Source organism: Gallus gallus, chromosome 1 (genome assembly GCF_016699485.2).
Source record: "Gallus gallus isolate bGalGal1 chromosome 1, bGalGal1.mat.broiler.GRCg7b, whole genome shotgun sequence".
In the NCBI taxonomy this organism is placed as follows: Eukaryota; Metazoa; Chordata; class Aves; order Galliformes; family Phasianidae; genus Gallus; species Gallus gallus.
Window position 1 is genome coordinate 154,351,912 of NC_052532.1, and position 22,486 is coordinate 154,374,397.

A 22,486-nucleotide genomic window follows, 5' to 3' on the forward strand; every position below is an offset into this window, starting at 1 on the left:
TTTGACATTTCTAGTTGCACCTTCTGTTCTCTGTTATCAGAATTGGGTTACATTTTGATTGTCTCCTACAGTAAAAGAAAGTTTGTGGTTTTGGTTTTACTTTGTTTTTCTCAACATAAAATAGTAACTAAAGAGTATGTTGGTTTTTTTTGTTTTTTTTTTAAATACTGAAGATGTTTTAATATACCAATTAACATATTTGTTATTTTTAGTACACTTACTATGAGACAGACATTGCAATAAATATTTTCACAGTAATGCAGGAAGAATTTGATTCTGTTCGAAGTTTAGTAAATACTGCATGTCTGGTCTTTTTTGTTACTCATGTTAGCAACCCTTACAATCTCTTAAGTATACTTTTTGACATGTTATTGGTAAAATGAAAATTTGCTTTCTAAAATCTCCCAGATAGTAAACTAAACAAGATAATAACAAGATATTTGTAATTTTCCAGAGTGAAGATGAACAAATTCAATATTAAATATAAATATTAATAAAGAACTGTATCTAAATATTCTAAATTGAAATCTAAGTTTATTCTTTATTTCAATTTAGTAACGTTGAGAAGTAATTTAAGTACAGGACAAATTTCACAGGTTTTCCATTTTTGTCATAGCTGTGAAGATACTTGAAATACAAGTTGAAGTTGAAACACTAAAAGCTTTTAGGAGTTAACTGTGTATTTGGATTCCACTTGGCTAGGTGTGTGCTCATATAGTCCAGGCCATACGAATGGAAGCAACCCGTGTGCGTGAGGAATGGGAGCATGCCATCTCTAGCAAAGAGAACGCCAACTCACAACCCAACGATGAAGACGCTTCTTCTGATGCGTATTGCTTTGAGCTGCTGTCAATGGTTCTGGCATTGAGTGGTTCCAATGTAGGCCGGCAGTATTTGGCTCAGCAGCTGACTCTGCTGCAAGATCTCTTCTCATTATTACATACTGCTTCTCCGAGGGTGCAGAGACAGGTGAGTGCTAGGTATTGCATATCCATCCTGGTACTCCTAGAAAAAAAGTCATTACAGTGATATAATCATGAACTTGATAATATGTACTTGAAGTCCTGGTTTTTTGAAATGTAATTTTGGATTTTCACTTCAAAATTGTTTTGCCAGTCATATTCAGACTATTTCACATAAGGAAAAAAATGTAAATAAAGCATGTCAATTTAGGTCCAGATCAGTTGGCACAGATTTCCTATCCAGAAGCACCGAGTTTGAGTATCACAAGGAAAACTAAAAAGGAATGAGGGAGGGTACAGTGGAAGTACCTCAAGAAAAGTACCTCTCAGTACCTCAAGAAAAGTATTTTCTGTTTTCAAAAGTCTCAAGTGTCTCTAAGTATTCTACTACAGAGTTTCTGACATCTAAATATGCCAGCAAATTAAAGTTGTATGAACATCTGTATTTCAGAAATTTCAGTACAAACTTCAGTACAAAGCATGTTTTCATTATTATATGAAGATGAAGGTGTTTTTTGTGTGTTTTGTTTGTTTTTGGAGTGGTATTTGTTCTGGACTCTTAAGCCTTGTCTCAGTATATTATTAACTGTTATTTCAAAGCAAGATAGAAACCTTCTAGAATTTCTTGCAATTGTGATTTGAATACACAGCGTAGATACATTCTCTCTTACAGAACAGTTTGTAATTATTGTTTGAAAACTCCTGTTAAGAATTGTGATGAGAATTGTGATGTTTTGATTCTTTTTCCAGGTAACATCGTTACTAAGGCGTGTTTTGCCTGAGGTAACCCCTAGTCGCTTGGCTAGTATCATAGGAGTGAAGGCTCTTCCACCAGCAGATATAAGTGATATTATTCACTCAACAGAAAAGGGAGATTGGAATAAACTGGGTATTTTAGATATGTTTTTGGGATGCATTGCCAAAGCTCTCACTGTACAGCTAAAAGCCAAAGGAACTACTATAACTGGGACAGCTGGCACTACAGCAGGCAAAGGAGTTACTACAGTCACACTTCCAATGATCTTCAATTCCAGGTTTGTTTTAAAATGCATATATGTTCTCAAGCTAAAGGTATAAAAGAAATATATATTTTTAAGTCAGTTATGTTGCCTTTTATGATCTGTGTTTAATAAATGGGAAAAAAATGAATAACACTGACAATATAACTAAAGTTATTAATAAATTTGTTTAAAAAAAACAAACAAACAAAAAACAACCCTACACTGAATGTGTGCAGTATTTGTTTTGGTGGGTTTTGACAACTGATAACTAATTGAATTTATTTCATGTATTACAATGTGTCCTTTGTAGCTATATTCGGCGAGGTGAAAGCCATTGGTGGATGAAGGGTTCAACACCTACACAGATTTCAGAGATCATTATTAAACTGATTAAAGACATGGCGGCAGTAAGTTTCTATAATTTAAGTGTGTGGGGGATAATCAAATATTTCTGATAATGTATAATACATTTTTTTCATTAATTTCTATTAAAGTTAGTATTGGGATGAGCTGTTCAGAATGAGCTGGTCTCAAGAAGAAAAACATATACTCTTTTGGGTAGGGTCCAGGCTTAGAAGCAATAGAACTCTATTCAGCCAAATAGAAGCTCAATATTCAAATGAACTTTCAGATGAGTCACACGAAACTTAAGTAGTAACCACTAATTTTCTGTCACTTTCTACATTATTAACTTAAAAATCTGACTTTTTTTTTTTAAGAGCAGTCAGAGCTCCAGTTGAAAAATAAAAAGTGTCTAGAGACTATGGTGATAGTGTTTATTTCACTTAACTATGTACATTTTATACATGAAGTCCAGTTAAAAATGCATGTTAAGCTTCTTTTGGTCTTACCAAAATCTATGTAGGTCACTCTGAAAGCAATGCCTCCTATCCATGGAAACTACAACAGATACAAAGAGCACAGCACCACTACTTGGCAGAGCAAATTCTCAGCAACAGAACACTATTTTTCAATAGTCACCACTATTAGCTATGCATTTTCACCAGTGATGAACCTGAGCGAGCCTGCATGCTATGCTTGTAAAAAAAAAAAAAAAAAAATCTGCACCAGCAGAAGTGACCCAGTGCTTCACAGATGCTATAATGGTGTTGGTCATAGGAAAATGTTGCCCATGAAGTCCATCTTTCATCTTCCTGAACAGATAGAAGTCAAAAAGTGTCAAATCTGGACTTTATAGTGGGTGTGCTGGGACAGTCCAACCAAGACTGGCAGTGTAGTCCACGGTCTTCAATCTAGTATGATATTATCATGTTCCAAGAGAAAGACTGTTTTCTTTTCTGGCCTGACTCTGGAAGTTTGAGCCTTCAGCTTAGTCAGTGTCACAGTGTGTAGTGGTCAGTGTTGATGATGGTTTGTCTGGGTTCCAGGAAATCCAGAAGGATCACCTTTCCTATCCCAAAAGACAGTGCACATCACTTTACCCACTGAGGGCTGTATGTTGAGAACTTTTTATTTGATGGGGAATTCACAACGCCACTCCATTAACTGTTCTTTTGACTCCAGCTCGTAGTGGTGACAACACATCACCAGTAATGATGCAATCCAGGAAACTGTCACCTTCAGCCTCATATTGATTGATTAAATTGCATGCATGTTCTTTCTCTTCCTGTGTGAGCATTCATGGGACCCACCTGGTGCAAACTCCGCGATATTCCAGTGCTGCCACCATCATGTCCAACAGATTGAAGCTGAAAAGTTCCCTAATCATAACCCAGCTATTCACACAGATGAGATGATCAGGACACTCTTCATTTCATAGTGCGACAGCAGTGCATGGCAGTCCAGAATGTGGTTTGTCTTTTACATTGCTGTCACCACTGCTGAAACATACCACCCATTGCCTCACAGTGCACTCATCCACTGTTCAGTCTTCATAAATGCTCTGCAAGTGTCAATGAGTGTCAATGGGTGCCATTTTTTCCACATGGAGGATTTCAGTGACGCACCTTTGCTCCATACACACTTGCATGTCAAATGCCATTCTGTCAGATTGCCCCTCTGCTGCCATCTATTGCACAGCAACAACATGTAATGGAATATTGGCAGGAAGGTTCAACATCTACTGCCATGTTACCACCATTCACTGTTGCTTTCATGGGTCAACATAATAAAATAGGAGGCATTACTTTTACAGCAGCTCTTGTACATTTATAGCTGACTATTACTTTAGCTGTCTGGGTTGAAATTTTCCATGAGTGTATGTTTCAGGCAAACTTATTTGGCTGAAGAATTTGATGAAAGCTGATTCTGCTATTTCTCAGAAACAATTCTGGGGAAGGAAATAGGGTTTTTATATTTATTAGAGATAAGGGCATAGTAGTTTAGTAGGAAGTTAGTTTTGTTTCCTTTAATTCTACACCTCGTTCAGGGTTATGCTCTAAATGACTCTGATTTTCCTCTGTGATTACCCTTAGAAAGCTGTTTTCAGCATGTTTGGCTTTGGAGCTCTGTGTTCTAAACCATTCAGTGTGTTTAAATCAAGAAAATCCCTTTTAAAACTTACTGGGGCTGGGGGGGAATTCTCTGAAATTGCTAATTTTGATTCTGACAAGAAGATTTTGGAAAACCATCATTGATCTCTAGTTAAAAGTTTCAATTAAAACTCTTTTCATTCTTCAGGAGTGCTGGTCTGTACATAGGATGACCATTTATTCTTCCCTTCAGTTGCTCCAGTAGCTAAGGGGGAAGGGTCTACTGTAGGTACCAGTGTGATTCCACATGTTGGATTTTTGTTTCTGTTTACTTCATCAACATCTTAGGAAATGTTGTATAAAAACTCAGGTGGAAAAGCAATGTTAGCTGCAAATACAAGTCCTCAGTATTTGTAGTGAATACCAGGATTAATGTGATGACTCTTGTATCTGTGTGCTTGTTTTTCTCAGTCACCCCACTTCATTCAGTGCATAGGATGCAATGTACGTTGGGAATTAATTGGCGAGGGGAGCCAGTTTGTTCAGGACATTTTTTTAATAGTTGTTGCCAGTATTTTTTGTAGGTTTGTTATGGATAAGTGGGAAAACATCAGGGAAACAGTGGATTCTATTCAGAACCTAGGACTTGTTCTTTTACATTCTAACATGAGATCGTAACCTAGTATTGCTTGTAGCAATTCAGTTTTACTTGTAAATGTCTATAACAATTTATTACAGTTTTTATTAACATTAAAAACACTTATATTTCTCTTTGTCAGGGTCACCTGTCAGAGGCTTGGTCCCGTGTGACAAAGAATGCTATTGCTGAAACCATCATAGCTCTGACCAAAATGGAAGAAGAATATCGATCACCAGTGAGGTGCATTGCAACAACCAGAGTAAGAGCTTTTCTGAATCTGACATTAGTTCATTGCAAGCATGGATTAAGAGCCAATTTGAGAGCTTCCCTGTATTTTGGCAAAAATTCCTTCATATGGGAATTGCCTTATGTGGGTTTTCTCAGGAAACAATGTACACAGCATACAGTTTATGTTGTATCCCAGCTAAGGCAAACACTGCTTGACCTAATGAAAGTCTTCCTTTCTCTGTGTCACAGAAGATTGATCTGTTTTCTTTGTGGCAAAAAAATACTCCATTAAAATCAGAATTATGAATACATACACTTCTGAGGTACTGCTGCCACATCTCAAGGCTACTATGAAAACACTCTGGAAAAAAAAAAAAAAACAATGTTCTCTAGCAAGCTAAGCTAACCTTCAGCTGTGTTTTAGCCTAAAAATGAGAAATAATTTGCTGAGCTCCTTTTTTTTTCTTTCTGTCTTTACTTCTATGAATCCTATATAGAAACAGGATCTAACTTAACTTGAATAAGGTTACTTGAAATATCACTTAAAGCATAACTGTAAATTATGGCATTCCTGCCATAATTAGGGAGTACAGATTTTGGCTTCAAAAAACTTAATAATTATGAGTAAAATAAGAGTTTAGCAGTGGTTACATGCATTTAACACTAATGTTGTTTTCCGTTTTAAAAGTTGTGTGAGTTTTTTATTTACTTCTTATTCACATAATCACTTCTTTTTGAAAAACACTATCTTAGAATACTGGCATCTCATGTTGTTGCAGTGCTAGGTGAGTCAGGTCTTAGAGAAGAACTGAATGTCAAGCCAGGTCTCCTTGTGAATAAACTTAGTTCTGCCATGAAGGTACACATTTTGAAGGAAGTCTAGTAGAGTCAATCAAAGAAAGCCATTTTGTTCAAAAACTTGGTCAAAAGCCATCTCATAATGTAGTTGTCAAGTTCATTTCAGTTTAGATTGCAGGATTACTGACAAGTTATCCTCGTGTAGCTAATCTCTCTAACATTTCGCTGTAGACAGTGGAGAGAAAGAGAGAAAACCTTTCCTAAAACCTGAAGGACATTTAGAAAACTCCCTTCTTCCCCTTCTAGTTTATCTCAAATGGCCAGTATGTTGAGAAAAGAACAGGGAAGTGAGTCACACTGACCTAGCTAGCTTTTTTGATAAGCGTATTTTGTTCTGTTTTCTCTTCTCCCCACAAAACCTTGAGAATGATATGCAAGTTGTCGTATTCCTAATATAGTCTGGTTGATTTTATTCACTGTTTTTCTCTTGTATGCTAACTACTGTAGTTTTGACCATAAGGTTACATAATTGAAAGAAACAAATTAGCTCCCAAGAGTTCAGTAAGTTTTATTGGGTGGCCTGGCTTCTTTCAGTAAAGAAAAATCCTGTATTGCATGGACAAGACTTCAGGTAATGATGATACAGTTTGCAAGTAATTGTTATTCCTGTCTGTCAAAGTTCAAATTTGTTGTATTTGAGATTTTTTAATTTAATTTTTCTATAACATTTAATTCTACCTTGTCTTTCAATAGTTATGGCTGGCCCTAGCATCCTTGTGTGTACTTGATCAGGATCATGTTGATAGACTGTCCTCAGGAAGATGGATGGGAAAGGATGGACAGCAGAAACAGATGGTGAGACTGAAAATTATGTGTTTCTGTGTTTATTTTTTATTTATTCAGTAGTCAAAGAATTTAGAATAAGTGATAGGGAAAGATGAAGTTGTCCTAACCTTATTCCTCCTTCTGACCCCCATGGAAATAGTACATATACATTTGAAGTATTATAGACAATTTATAGTCAGTTTAAGTTTTATAGACAAATACTCTTCAGAGAACAAAAATTCCGACTTAAAGCAGTAATAAGGTAGCAATTCTGCTGGTATTCAGGGTGAATGAAAACCTGTCTAACACCTATAGGATGAACTTCTGAGAATAGAACAATTCATGTAATACAATACTTTCTATCAGAGCTTTCTGCCTTCTGAGTTTTTATAACACTGTAAAGACAATTCTTTTAAATTCCTCAAGAATTATCTCTCTGCAATTTAGCTTCATCTTCTAGATCCAAGAGCAATTACCCCAAATGAAAGAAAGTCTAAATGAATTTAGTAAAGCTACCACATAACTGGAAGATTTTCAACTTTAATATGAAATACCGTGGATGAATTTGTCAGTATTTTTCAGTGTCACAAAAAACTTATGATATTTTTTTATGTGAATCTGGAAAGAGCAAGGTAATGGAGATAATCTTTCTATATAAAGAATCATACAATCATAGAATGGCCTGGTTGAGAAGGACTGCAATGATCATCGAGTTTCAACCCCCCTGCTATGTGCAGGATCACCAACCACTACACCAGGCTGCCCAGAGCCACATCCAGCCTGGCCTCGAATGCCTCCAGGGATGGGGCATCCACAACCTCCTTGGACAACCTGTTCCAGTGCGTCACCACCCCATGTGAAAAACTCCCTCCTAATATCTAACCTAAACCTCCCCTGTTTTAATGCAGCTGAGAACACAGTTGGCCTTCGGGCTGCAAGCACACACTGCTGGCTCATGTCCAGCTTCTCGTCCACCAGGACCCCCAAGTCCTTCTTGCAGGACTGCTCTCAAGGAGATCTTCCCCCAGTTTGTATAAATACCTGGGATTGCCCCAACCCAAGTGCAGCACCTTACAGTTGGCCTTATTGAACCTCATTAGGTTTTCATGGGTCCACTTCTCCAGCCTGACCATGGCCCTCTGGATGGCTTCCCTTCCTTCCAGTGTATCGACTGCACTGCTCAGCTTGCTGAGGGTGTACTCGATGCCATCATCTATGTCATTGATGAAGATGTTGAAGAGCACCAGTCCCAAAATCGACCCCTGAGGAACACTGCTTGTGACCAGCCTCCACCCTGACACAGACCCATTGATCACAACCCTCTGTCTGTGTCCAGCCAGCCAATTCCTAATCCATCCAACAGTCCATCCTTCAAATCCACACCACTCCAATTTAGAGAGAAGGATGTGGTGACGGACCATGTAAAAGGCCTTGCAGAAGTCCAAGTAGATGACATCCACCGCCCTTCCCCCATCCACCAAAGCCATCACTCCATCGTAGAAGGCCACCAGATTGATCAGGCACAGTCTGCCCTTGGTGAAGCCATGCTGGCTGTCTCAAATCACCTCTTCATCTCGTATGTGCCTTAACACAGCTTCTAGGAGGATCTGCTCCATGATCTTCCCAGGCACAGAGGTGAGGATCAGCAGCCTGTAGTTCCCTGGGTCTTCCTTTCTCCCTTTCTTAAAAATGGGAGGAATGTTTCCCTTTTCCAGTCACCAGGGACTTCACCAGACAGCCATGAATTTTCAAATATGATGGAGAGTGGCTTGGCAACCACATCAGCCATCTCTTTCAGAACCCTAGGATGGATATCATCCGGCCCCATGGACTTCTACATGTTCAATATCATGAGGAGGACTCAGACTTGTTCCACTGTTACAGTGGGACAGAAACCACTCCCCACACCCTCACCTAGAGGCTCATGGTCCTGGCAGACACCAGAAGCCTGACCACCCGTGAAGACTGAGGCAAAGCACTCATTGAGTACCTCAGCTTTTTCTATGCCTGAGGAAGCCAGCTCCCCATTACCTTTCATGAGAGGGGGAACACTCTCCTTGGCCTGTCTCCTCCTGCGTATGTACCCGTAGAACCCCTTCTTGTTATCTTTCACATCCCTCGCCAAGTTCAGCTCCATCTGAACCTTTGCTTTCCTAATCCTATCTCTACACACACAGACAACAGCCCTGTATTCCTCCCAGGCTACACAACCCTGCTTCTGCTTCTTGTACATTTCCCTCTTTTCCCTCAGTTTAAGCTGCAGGTCTTTGCACAGCCACAGTGGTCGCCTGCCTCTCCTGCTCGACTTCTTCTGCTGGGGGAATGGAGTTTGAGTTTGATGGATCCCTGTGGGAGGCATGGGGTCATCATGCCTTCCCGCCATCAACTATGTGTGCTTAAGAACAAGTAAGCCTCAAGAGCAGTTCAGCGTAGACAGAAAGAGAATACAGGAGATGTAGAGCTGCAGCAGCAAGGACTGAAACTGCTGAGAGAAGGAAGCAGACACAAAAGGTTTTTGAGGTGATTAGGATAAGGCTTTTTTCTGTTTGCTTTTCTTCTTCTTTGCAATTCAGCACAAAATATTGCTCAACTGAGAGAAAATGTGAAGACCAGAAAAGTCTGCAAAGTCACGAGCAATGACATATTTTTAATCTTAAAAAGTTGGCTTCCCAAAATTTTTTAGTTTTCATACCTAAAAACACAACTTCATAATTTAATGAAACAGGTTTAGAAGTAGGAAATCTTGCTCCTTTTTAAGAATCATACAGTATCCCAAGGTGAAGGAACCCACAAAGATCACTAAGTCCAACCTCTGGCTCCACACAGGACCCCCTAAAATCCAAACCCTATGACTGTCCAAACACTTCTTGAACTCTGGCAGCTTGGTGCCATGACTAGTGCCCTAGGGGGAACCTGTTCAGTACCTGATCACCCTCTGGCAAAGAACCTTTCCCTGACACCCACTCTCCCGCTCCCCTGACACAGCTCCATGCCATTCCCTCTGGCCCTGTTGCAGTCACAGAGAGCAGGGCTCAGCACTGCCCCTCCACTCCCTATACAGAGCTGCAGCCACCATGAGGCCTCCCCTCAGCTCCTCTGCTCTGGGCTGAGCAAATGGAGGGACCTCAGCCACTCCCCATTCATCTTCCTTCCCAAACTCCTTGCTGTTTTCATAGCCCCCCTTTGGACACTCTCTAATAGTTTTATGTCCTTCTTACACTGTGTCACCCAGCCCTGCCCCCCGTGCTGGAGGTGAGGCTGCACAGCACAGAGCAGAGTGGGGACAGCCCCTCCCCTCACCCAGTGGCAGTGCTGGGCCTGCTGCACCACAGGATACAATTGGCCCTTTGGGCTGCCAGGGCACAGTGCTGGCTCACCTACAATTTGCCATCAACCAGAATCCCCCAGGCCCCTTTCTGCAGGGCTGCTCTCCAGCCTCTCGTTCCCCAGCCTGTACATCTATCCAAAGTTTTCCTGTTCCAGATGCGGAATCTGGCACTTCCTCTTGTTGAGCTTCATGTGATTGATGATTGCTCAGCCCTCCAATTTGTAAAAATTGTCAAGGCAAGGTGTCTCAGCCTTCAAGGGAATCAAGAGCTCCCTGTAATTTCGTGTCATCTGCAAACATGTTTAGTATACCTACAAGCCCTGTACCCAAGTTACTTATGAAAACATGAAGACAACTGGTCCTAAAATTGAGGCCTGTGGAACCCTACTAGTGATTGGCTACGAACCTGGCATAACCCCACATACTATAACTCCTTGAGTCTGACCTGTCAACCAATTGCTCACCCACTGCATTATGGTTTAACCACAGAATGAACCATTTTAAGACAGGTCTGCAGAAGAGATTTTTTGTTAAACAATTAAATAGCTGAACTAGAAATGTGGATTCCATAATAAAAAAGACTGGCTTTATGAAATCAAGCCTAACTCATTTTGTCTGTCTTTGCTTTGGCAGAAGGGTTTCATTGCCTCAGGTTTCCTGTGTTATTCCACAGGAACAAACAGCAGAGGATTAGAAAAACAGAACAGAGGTCTAGTTTGTAGATAGGAAGAAAAAAGTCAGAAATTGGAGCTTATTTAAACGAGTGGAAATATCAGAGGAGCAGCCAAGACACAGGCAAGCAGGTATACAAGCTGCTCAACTCATCCTGAAATTCCCCAATCCTATTTTTATACCAGGATAGTCAAATTTTGAGGCACAGTGTGTTCCCCCTCCCAGGAATGCTGTTGAATAGATTCTGTGTTACATGAGCAATATCTTGGAAACCACGATTTCTGGAGTTCAGTGGAAACTGAGAGATTTGCTTAATCAAAGTCACTGAAAGTTGTTTTTAGAGATATTTTGAACTGTTAAATGAAAACTGTGTTGAATATATCTCCATATAGTAAGGTCATTTTATGCTGGATTTTGAAGTCTGTTGCTTTGGCTGTGTTCTCTGAGTTGTGGATGACCTGCAGCTTTGATTAAGTCTTTGAACAATCTAAATATACCATATCATAGTAATTAAGGGTAAATTCTGTGTTTATCTATGAACAGTTCTGCTAATGTGCCCATAGTCCCTTGTTAACAATTGTGTGTGTGTGTGTGTGTGTGTAACTCTGGCTAGTTGAAAATGATGTCTCAAATATATTGTAGAATACATTTGTGCTACATCACATAACATGTAAGATGAAGAATTCTGGAAATACTTATGTGGTAAACTGGGGCTTCTGTGCAGAAGTAGTTGTTTAGATATGGATTCTTCTAAAGATAGAAGCTCTTTATCATCCATTACTAATTCGAGGGGTGGAGCTAGGGGAGGATACAAACGAATGCTGAAAGGAAATGAAGGATTTAATGAAGGGAAAAATATTTAATGATGTTTCTTATTTTTTTCAGCCAATGTGCGATAACCACGATGATGGTGAAACTGCTGCCATCATTTTATGTAACGCCTGTGGGAATTTGTGTACAGATTGTGACCGATTCCTTCATCTCCATCGACGAACAAAAACTCATCAGAGACAGGTATTCATAGCATCATGTTGTATGCACTGCATACATTATGTATATTTCCCCCGTTAATATATAAGCAAGTGGTAGCAGCAAGAATCAAAACTGAAAATGCTGTTTTATTTTGAAGATGGAATAGATACACTTTCATTTAATTCTTTGTTCCAATTTAGTGAAATTCCGTTGTCCGTTATCTTTAGAAGAAGAATTGGAAACAATGTTGTATTCCCTCATTCTAATTCTTATACTACATCAGCTTTTTTCTGTCATTCTCACATTGTCTAGGAACAGTTTTAGGAAACTTCTAGAAACTGCAGAGCCTTTCTTAAGTATACCTTGGTTCTTTATTCCTTTTAAACTAAACCTCCTTTGCTATTACTATTGCATTATAGTGCTTGTGAACCCCTTCATTTTTAAGTGTTTATATATTTTTTGATGTTCAGAAGATCATTTGACAGGACATTTTCCCTCTAGTTCCCTATGACAGTCATCTCTTATTTTTCAATATTTCCCTAGTCCTCATGTTGCCATTATCCATAAGCTTTTTTTTGTTTTGTTTTGTTTTTCTCTTAGGGATGAAATGTCTTTTCTCTTTGACTTACCTAGCTGAGTTTTTGCAGGTTGCCCTGTACTTTGCTAATTAGTGTTCTTTCATGCTACCCTTTCATCCTATTAATGTCTAAACCTGAATGTTTACTCTTCTTGGAATATTTCTTTTTCTCATTGCAATTTACACCAGAGATGCTGTATCTTTTGAGACTAGTCAGCATTTTCTCTTTCTTGATACAGCATTTATCTTTTAACTTTTTTTAGTCATTTATAAGTAGTCATAGGAAAAGGGGAGAATATTTGTACAGAGACTAAAATAATAGATCTAGCTAATCCATTACTAATCTCCCTGCTGGAGCACGTCTGTGATAGTGTTTTACTTAGAATCAGGAATGTGTTTTTGAAGCAGATATGATCATTCCTCCTTACCAGGCTTTGATTTGATAAAGAAGCCCTTTGAGAGCTTGAACTGGATTCCTTCCAAGTGAAACAGACAACCAAGATCCAGGGATATACCTAGTACACTTCAACTGCTAGCTGGCAGTTGATGCGAGGGATCATCTAGTCCAGAGCGTATGATGTAAATATCAGGTCACTGTTTTCCTTAGTGCCTCAGCATTTGCAAAGTGCATTCAGCCTGGAAGTTCCTTGTACATCTGTTACATACTATTTTTTAGCATGGATCTTTGCAATCCCATGTGATATTTTCTTTTTTTGTCATCTTAAGAAGATGATTTTATGCGTCTTTTCTTCTGTCCTGTCACAACACAGTCTAGTCTCATTTATTTTTCTGATTTCTCCTATATAGCCTGTTCAGATTACAGTTCATAAAAGTAAGTTCTTATCTCATAGAAGTCCTCACATCTCTCCTTTAATCTGTCCAAAACAGCTACTTATCAGATTTTCCTATTCACCTCTAAAAGCATGCTTAAACTTTTAATCTTTATTTACCACCTTTACCTTTACATCTTTCATGTCAAGCCTCTCCATTTAAATTTTAAATTCTGTCATGTTCCCTATTGCCTGTTTTCTCTTAACTTCCTTTTCTTTGTCCAACTCTGTTTCTGTTATATGTACTTCTTATCTGTTTTTCCTCTCCTATCAAGAAAGGAGTTACTATGACCTGCTTATGCAAAACCTGTGTGAAGCACTTACAGTTTTTGTTTTCTGATTCCATTATAAATTAAGACAAAGATTGAGTTTATGCATATATACCCAGGGGAATTCTAACTTTTATTGCGTTGCAGGTGAAGTGAATAAAAACAGAACTACCTTTGAAACTAAGGAAAAGAGAAAGAGACTCGTGAAGTCTAACAAGGATCTCTTGTGATTTTTTTGATTTTTGGGAGAAAAAAAAAAAAGAATTTTCTTGATTTTTTAGCTAAACATTCACTGCATATTTATGCGAAAGTGATGTGTTGATATATAACTCATTATGTAGCCCATAATATTATACATAGTGACCATAATTATCAGTGCTACTTTCATAAATTACTGACATGGTTATGTGAAGATATTTTTAATGTTGCCTTCTGCTTTTAATACTGTGGTCTTCTGGAGATGAATATTAGTTATGAGCTACAGTCTCCCTAGGTTTTGAATTACTAAAATGTTGTGCAGCTCTCTTCTTAGCATTGCTGCTCTATTGCTTCCCAGTCATATTATCTGGAGTGTTAATTTTCAATATTTTTAAACCACAAATTGTCTTCCCACTATGTACAACTTAAGGAATGTATAAATTAAAAATAGCTTGCAGTAGACAAACCTGACAGAATCATTAAAACATCTGATCAAAATCCAAAGAGAGAATGACAAGAATAACATAGAAATGCTATTTATTATCTGTTTGATGAATCTAACAGGTATTCAAAGAAGAAGAAGAAGCTATCAAAGTTGATCTTCACGAAGGTTGTGGTAGGACCAAGCTTTTCTGGCTGATGGCATTAGCAGATTCTAAAACTATGAAAGCTATGGTGGAGTTCAGAGAACAGACAGGTAAAACAGAACTTTTATTAGATGTACTCTTTCCTGATTATTTGTTACCTTTTACCCGAGCATTTGTCCAAAAAGAATTAGGGCGGTGGTCTTGATTTCTGCTTGCAAGTATAAATAAAACATTTTCAATGTATAAGAGTTATTGTTTCTCTGGTTGGTTTGTGATTGTGTCTGAATATTGGTCACTTATATTTCATCATAATAGTAGTCATTTTTGTTTCCTTTTGTGAATGTAGGCAAACCAACCACCAGCAGTTCCGAAGCGTGTCGCTTCTGTGGTTGTAGGAGTGGAACGGAATTATCAGCAGTGGGAAGTGTTTGTTCTGATACAGATTGCCAGGTCTGTATTAATAATTAATATCAGTCATTGTGAGATACATAAGATAGAAGAAAGACACTGTAGGATCTTGTTCTGAGTAAACCTTCTCCATCCCTTCCTTTCCTGGAGGACTAAAATCTGCAGATGTTTTAAAGGCTGTTAATACGGAGCAAGCAGTGTTTACATGAGAGGAACGTAAAAATACAGAGTACTAAAAAATATTTCTGTATATCAAAATGAAATGTTAAAATGTAAAAATGATGGTTTGTGTATGTCACTGCTGTTTAGGAGTAATACTTTATGGGAATGTGAAGGTATCAGTTCCACTTCATTTACACAGAATGTGCAGTTTTTCCCAAGTACTTGGTCTAGCAGTGGACAAGATGAATTGTCATTCTTTTATCTCAGTTAACTGCATGAACAAATAATCTTTCAAAGAGTAGCACTATATCAATCTGTTCTTTGGCAGGGAAAAAAGACCAACTCTTTATTTTTCACAGGAGTATGCTAAAATTGCCTGCAGCAAGACACATCCTTGTGGCCATCCATGTGGCGGTGTTAAGAACGAAGAGCACTGCTTACCATGCTTGCATGGTTGTGATAAGAATGCTACAACTCTTAAACAAGATGCTGATGACATGTGTATGATCTGTTTTACTGAAGCACTTTCAGCAGCGCCAGCGATCCAGGTTTATCTTTTTTTCCCCCTTTTGAAAGATGAATATTATGGTTGTAATACTAAATGTGGAAAGGAGTTAAAATAGAAAGTCCCTCAAATGACATTCTCAAGAGTTTCAGAATAAACATGGTAATGGTACAGGATGTAAATGACTTGAAATGCTTCCACTGTTTTGTAGCATTGCTGCTATTTGAAACAAGAAGGTTGTATCAGCTTTGTTTCTGTGTTTATTTAAAATATGTGGTATTTTATAAATAAGAAAACAACTAAGATATTAACAAATATACATCATATATATTTCATATGCCCACTGACTGTCTTGGAGTGAAAGTGTTACGATTTTAACAACTGCTTAGTATTCATTCTTTTCTTTAAGAAGAAAACAGAGGTCAGAGTCTTCTAGAATTTAAAGCAAATTGAATTTATTTCATATATGTTGCCACTTGAAAGCAAAGAACACATATTTTAGTGGCTAAAATAATGTCAGTGTTCATGTGTATGTTGTTCTTTTTCTAAAGTTGGACTGCAGCCATGTTTTCCATTTGCAATGCTGTCAACGAGTACTCGAAAACAGATGGCTTGGGCCAAGGATAACCTTTGGGTTTATGTCCTGTCCTATCTGCAAGGTAAATGAGCTATGTGTTTTCTGCAGGGATCCAACAAGTTGCCTAATACTCTCTCTCTTTTTTTTTTCTTTTCATTTTTAATGATACATTGCTTGTTTACAATATAAAATAAGTATACTTCATTTGTTTCCTTAAGTTCTCATGTCACTACAGAAAGGGTGTCATTGACAAATCTTTCTACTTTCCCTACTATTCCCTGATTTAAGGTTCTTCTTAGAAAGTAAACATAATGCAGACATTACCTAAATGTTGGCTTATTCTTAGCACCATCTGCTTGTAAATTTGCAGTTTAGGTGCTATGGGGATAAAGGGAAGAAGTAATCTTAATTCACATTGTCTCAAGCAGGGAATGTGGATTCTCCATTTTACTTGCCCCTTTCAAAGCTTCTTTGCTTTGCAGTGACAGGACAGAGCTGAAGAATATATATATCACTTACTTCAGTATAAATAATTAAGCTGTCTGCTACTCTGCAAAATCATAATTGCTATAAGCAAAAGTATCTATATAGTATCTGATGGGAAGCATCTTAAAGCCCCAGGAATGTTAAATTTGTGCACTGTCAGGCATTTCTGCATGTTATGTTTCTTTCTTCGTATTGTGTTTGGTAATTTATGGCAATAGCTTATGATTAATACTTAGTACAGAGGACTAAAAGGCATTATTCCTGGTTGCTGAGTAATAAAAAGGAGCAAAATTAGAGAAAACATAAAATCACAATAATCCCATGACAGGGTAAATATGTCACATGCCCTTTACCATGCCTTCGTGCTTGTTGCAGTCTGTTGTAAGGGGTGCTGATTTCATATAACACAAGGCCATTTAAAACATTGCAGTAGCAAATGAAACACATCAGCCTGTTTTTTTTAAAGCACCCACTGAGTGCTTGTGACATCCATTATGCTATAATATCTTTATTGATATATGACCATAATATCTTTATTGCAACAGCTGTAATGATTTATATAAGAAATTTTTATCATTTTTTTTTAAATTTCAGAACAAAATCAATCATACAGTATTAAAGGATTTGCTTGATCCAATCAAAGAACTTTATGAAGATGTAAGGAGAAAAGCACTAATGAGATTGGAGTATGAAGGACTGCACAAGAGTGAGGCCATCACGACACCAGGTGTTAGATTTTACAATGACCCAGCTGGCTATGCCATGAACAGATATGCTTATTATGTTTGCTACAAGTGCAAAAAGGTATGACAATTACCGCTTTCTCAATTGAATGCATGTTATTCTATCAAAAGACACTTAAAGAATGGAACATGTATTTAATATATTGTGGATGGAGGAGGAAAGCAGGAAAAGAAATTGCTTATTTTTTTTTTTAATTAATGTTTTAACAAATTAGATGCACATAATATCTTAAAGCTCAAAAGTATATACAGAGGAATATGGAAACCAAAAGCGTAATGATGGTCTTCTTAAGAGAATGTGCAGGTGATACTGTGTACCAGCCATCCCTTTGTCCCACCTCTACTTCATACTTCATGTGAACATAAAATGCTATAAACATAGATTTCATTTTAACTCTGATATGGGGAATTTGTCACTAAGCTTTCACCCAAGTTTTACTTAAGATGGAGGTAATTAGAACTACAGTAAACAGCAAATTTGGGGCAGAAAAAACAACTACTTCTGCAAGCCTGTTGGTGTGGTTTTCCCCAGCAGTAGTCTCAAAAGATGGGAAAGTGTCTTTATGATGAAGAGTTTAGAGGAATAACTCTATGCCAAATTTGTGAGAAAGACACCAGGGTGATACCCCCACAAACAGTGATGGAACCCCTCCCCTGCCATCAAGCAGAGGGAGGCAATTTAAGAGGAGGAGTGGAAATAGGTCCCAGCTCAGTGTCACAGGCAACCCCCATCTCAACGTACCTTGGTTCCACAGATGCCCCTGTGCAATATGTTTGAGGCTCTGGGACTTGAGCAGGAGGTAAGTGAGGATGTGGTGGGTGCTTTGAGGTTGTCTAGGGTGAGGTATTTGACTCCACACATCAAGACTGCCTTCGCCAAGAATGACAGAAGGGTCATTGTCATAGGTGACTCCCTGCTGAGAGGAATGAAGGGCCCTGTATGTCAGCCTGATACTACCTGCAGAGAGGTGTGCTGCTTCCCTGGGGCCTGCGTCAGGGATATTTCTATGAAACTTCCTGGTCTGATTTGCTCCTCTGATTATTATCCCTTATTGATAGTTCAGGCCAGCAGCAATGAAGTTGCTGAGAGAAGCTTGAAGATGGTCAAAGAGGACTTCAGGGAACTGGGAGGACATACAAGTTGTATTTGCTTCTATCCCTTCAGTGACAGGGAAGGATACTAAGAGGAGCAGGAAAACCCGTCTCATAAATACACAGCTAAGAGGCTGCTGCAATCACAAGAATTTATTTATTTATTTATTTATTAAACCATGCTGTGGTATGCTTGGCACCTGTCCTGCTGGCTGCAGATGGGTCTCACCTGTCTCAAAGCGAGAAACAAATCCTACCCAGGAGCTGGCAGGGCTCATAAGGGAGCATTAAACTAGATATGAAGAAGGGGTGTTGGCGTGGCTCTCTATATTAGACTGTTCTGATGTTGTTGAGCTTGGGGCTGAAAATGATAGTGATAATATAGAGTCACAGAATCGCTCAGGTTGGAAAAGACCTCAAAGATCATCGAGTCCAAGCACAACCTAAACATACTACCCTAACTATGCAAACGGTTTTTAAAAACATCCAGGGATGGTGACTCAACCACCTCCCTGGGGAGCCTATTCCAGTGCTTAACAACCCTTTCTGTAAAGAAGTGTTTCCTAATATACAACCTAAAGTTTCCCTGGCGCAACTTGAGGCCATTTCCCCTTGTCCTGTCACAAATGAGAAGAAACCAACCCCACTCTCGGTGTAAGCATCTTTCAGATATTGGAAGAGAGCAATAAGGTCTCCCCTCAGCCTCCTCTTCCCTAGACTAAACAGCCCCAGTTCCCTCAGCCTCTCCTCATAAGCCATGTTCTCCAAGCCCTTCACAAGCCTTGTTGCCCTTCTTTGGACCTGCTCCAGCACCTCAATTTCCTTTTTGTACTGAAGTGCCCAAAACTGAACACAGTACTCAAGGTGAGGCCTCACCAATGCTGAGTACAGGGGCAAGATGACTTCCCTAGTCCTGCTCACCTCACCATTCCTGATACAAGGAATGGTGTTGGATGCCATTGGCCTTCTTGGCCACCTGGGCACGCTGCTGACTCATATTCAGCTGACTGTCCATCAGGACACCAAGGTCCCTTTCCATCAAGCAGCACTCCAGCCATTCCTCCCTGGGTTGCCGGGGGTTGTTGTGACCAAAATGCAGGACCTGACAATTGACCCTATTGAAAACTCATACAATTAGCCGTGGCCCATCAATCCAGTCGATCCAAGTCCAACTGTAGTGCCCTTCTCCCCTCAGGCAGATCAACACTCCCTCCCAGCTTGGAGTCATCTGTAAACTTACTGAGGGTACACTCCATCTCCTCATCAAGATCATTAATAAAGATGTTAAATAGAAGCAGCCCCAGTACTGAGCCCTGGGGGACACCACTCATGACTGGCCACCAACTGGATTTAACTCCATTGACCACAACTCTTTGGGCAGGGCCATCCTGCCAGTGTTTCACCCAGTGGTGCGTACGCCCATCCAAACCATGGGCAGCAGCCAGCTTTTCCACAAGAATGTTGTGGGGGACAGTGTCAAAGGCTTTACTGAAGTCCAAGTAGACCACATTGACAGCCTTACCTCCATCCACTAAGTGGGTCACCTTGTCATAGAATGAAATCAGGTTTGTCAGACAGGATCTACCATTCATAAGCCCATGCTGACTGGGCCTGACCCCGTGGTTGACCTTTAACTGGTCCATGATGGCTCCCGAGATTATCTGTTCCATAACCTTCCCAGGCACCGAGGTGAGACTGGTAGGTCTGTAGCTACCAGGATCATCTTTCCGGTCCTTTGTGAAGATGGGCATCACATTTGCCACTCTCCAGTCTGCTGGGACATCCCCTGTTAGCCAGGACTGCCGAAGAATGATTGAGAGTGGCTTTACAACCACATTCAGCAGCTCCCTCAGCACTCTAGGGTGCAGTTCATCCGGCCCCATGGACTTGTGAGCATCCAGCTTTCGGAGCAGGTTCAAAACCATCTCATCATGGATCATGCAGGGCTTTATTCTGTTCCCCATCCGTATCTACTAGCGCATGGGGCTGTGTTCCCAGGGAGTAACAAGTCTTTCTACTAAAGACTGAGGCAAAGAAGGCATTAAGTACCTCAGCCTTATCCTGATCCTTGGTCACCAAGTTGCTCTTGGTGTCCAACAAGAGATGGAGATTCTCCCTAGCCCTCCTCTTGTTGTTAATGTATTTATCAAAATATTTACTGTTGTCCTTTACCTTAGTAGCCAAGTTCAGTTCTATCTGGGCTCTAGCTTTTCCAATTTTCTCCCTGCTCAGCTTCACTACCTACCTGTAGTCATCATAAGTAGCCTGCCCTCTCTTCCAGAGACCATAAACTTTCCTTTTGTTTTTGAGATCAAGCCAAAGGTCGCTGTTCAGCCAGTCCAGCCACCTAGCCTGTCGGCTCGTCTTCCGTGACTTGGGGATGGTCAGCTCCTGCACCTTTAAAATTACTTCCTTCAAGTATTCCCAGTCTTCCTGGGCTCCCACGCTCTGCAAAACTACCTCCCAAGGGACCCTCTCAACCATGGTCCTAAAGAGATTAAAGTCTGTCCTCTGGAAGTCCAAGGTGGCAGTTCTGCTGACTCCTCTCCGTGGTTCAACAAGAATCGAGAAATCTAGCATCTCGTGATCACTGTGCCCCAGATAACGTCCTACCTTTACATCCCCCACAAGACCTTCTCTGTTAAAAAACAGCAGGTCCAGGATTTTGCTTCCCCTCGTTGGCTCCTTCACCAGCTGTGTCACAAAGTTATCTCCCACACACTCTAGGAACCTCTGGGACTGTTCCCTATCTACTGTATTGTAAATCCTGCAGATGTCTGGGAAGTTGAATTCCCCCACAAGAATAAGGGGGAGTGACCTTGAGACCTCACCCAACTGTCTACAAAGTATCTTGTCCACCTCTTCATCCTGGTTCAGTGGCCTGTAGCAGACTCCCACAGTAATATCAGTCTTGTTGGCCTTCACTTTTATTCTGACCCATAATCTCTCCACCCTATCATCACCATCATTAATTTCCATACATTCACAGTCTTTCTTAACGTAAAGGGCTACACCACCACCCTTCCTGCCTTGCCTGTCTCTTTTGAAAAGTCAGTAGCCATCCATCTCAGCACTCCAGCTGTGTGAGTCATTCCACCACATTTCCGTGATGGCGACTATATCATAGCTTTCCAACCGCACAATGGCCTCCAGCTCCTCCTGCTTATTACCCATGCTGCGTGCATTAGTGGAAAGGCACCTGAGCTGGGCCTCCTTTTGAGTGGCAGCAGCCCTAATACCCTCATGACCATACTCAGGTGTTTCCACAGCCACCAACCTCACACCAACCCTCCTGTTCTTCCTACAAAAGAGTGAGTTCTCCTCCTTCATCAAGACACAAGGCTGTGAGATCTTATTAGCACATCCCTTTCCTATAAGCACTGGGACGTTACGTACAGGCTCCGTTCAACTGACCCCAGTTACACCCCAACCCCCCTTTGTGCCTAGTTTAAAGCTCTATCAATGAACCTTCCCAACTCCCCTCTTAAGACCCCTTTCCACTGGTGGAAGAAGCTACTCCTATCAGTTGCCAGCAGGCCTGGTCTCCTGCAAACAGAGGAGACATCAAAAAACCCAAACCCCTGCCAGGCTCAACAGGCTCAGAGCCCGGTGTTAATCCATTCACCCATCATATTTAGTCCTTCATCATTCCCTATAACTGGAGGGATAGAGGAGAACACAACTTGTGCTCCCGAACCCTTTACTTGTCTCTCCAAGGCTCTGAAGTCCGTTTTCATAGGCTTTAGGGAAGTTCTTCCTGTATCATCGCTGGCTACCTGAAACAACAATAGGGGATAGTAATCTGTCTCCCCTCACTTAGCACCACAAAGGCCAGGCTCTGGCACTCACTACAGCCAGAGACCTGCGCACTAGCATCTTGTTTCAGGAGCTCAGTCTGGGTCTCCACATTCTTCTCGGCTGCAGCCTTCCTTTTATGTGAACATGGGACCTCCGTCTGGGTCTCCACATTTTTCCTGGCAGTAGCCTCTCCGTCCCTGAGGCTTTTTCTAGGTTAGGGGGCATGGATGCAGAGTCATTGCCCTGGCAACGCCCCCACCACGTCAGCCGCTCTCCTGAGAGCTGCTGGGCTGCTCTGTTATCTTGAGGTTTCCTGGTTGAAGGAACTAACTGAAACCCCCCTGTACCTTGTGATCAGTTGCTGCGGTTCTGTATGGGAGAGCTCTGAAGCAGCAA

The 22,486-nt window shown here is 40.3% G+C and overlaps 1 protein-coding gene across 33 annotated transcripts in view; it reads left to right on the top strand.

Moving 5' to 3' along the window:
• MYCBP2 (MYC binding protein 2, E3 ubiquitin protein ligase) overlaps positions 1-22,486 on the top strand; it is a 203,873-nt gene that overhangs the window by 175,485 nt on the left and 5,902 nt on the right. For all 33 annotated transcript variants that reach the window (XM_015277213.4, XM_015277190.4, XM_046901818.1 and 30 more), the window contains 11 exons: positions 703-969; positions 1,713-1,996; positions 2,274-2,370; positions 5,175-5,294; positions 6,815-6,916; positions 11,772-11,900; positions 14,297-14,429; positions 14,666-14,769; positions 15,249-15,437; positions 15,946-16,053; positions 17,052-17,261. In XM_015277213.4, the coding sequence (XP_015132699.2) occupies positions 703-969; positions 1,713-1,996; positions 2,274-2,370; positions 5,175-5,294; positions 6,815-6,916; positions 11,772-11,900; positions 14,297-14,429; positions 14,666-14,769; positions 15,249-15,437; positions 15,946-16,053; positions 17,052-17,261 (1,743 nt within the window). The remainder of the gene's footprint in view (positions 1-702; positions 970-1,712; positions 1,997-2,273; positions 2,371-5,174; positions 5,295-6,814; positions 6,917-11,771; positions 11,901-14,296; positions 14,430-14,665; positions 14,770-15,248; positions 15,438-15,945; positions 16,054-17,051; positions 17,262-22,486) is intronic.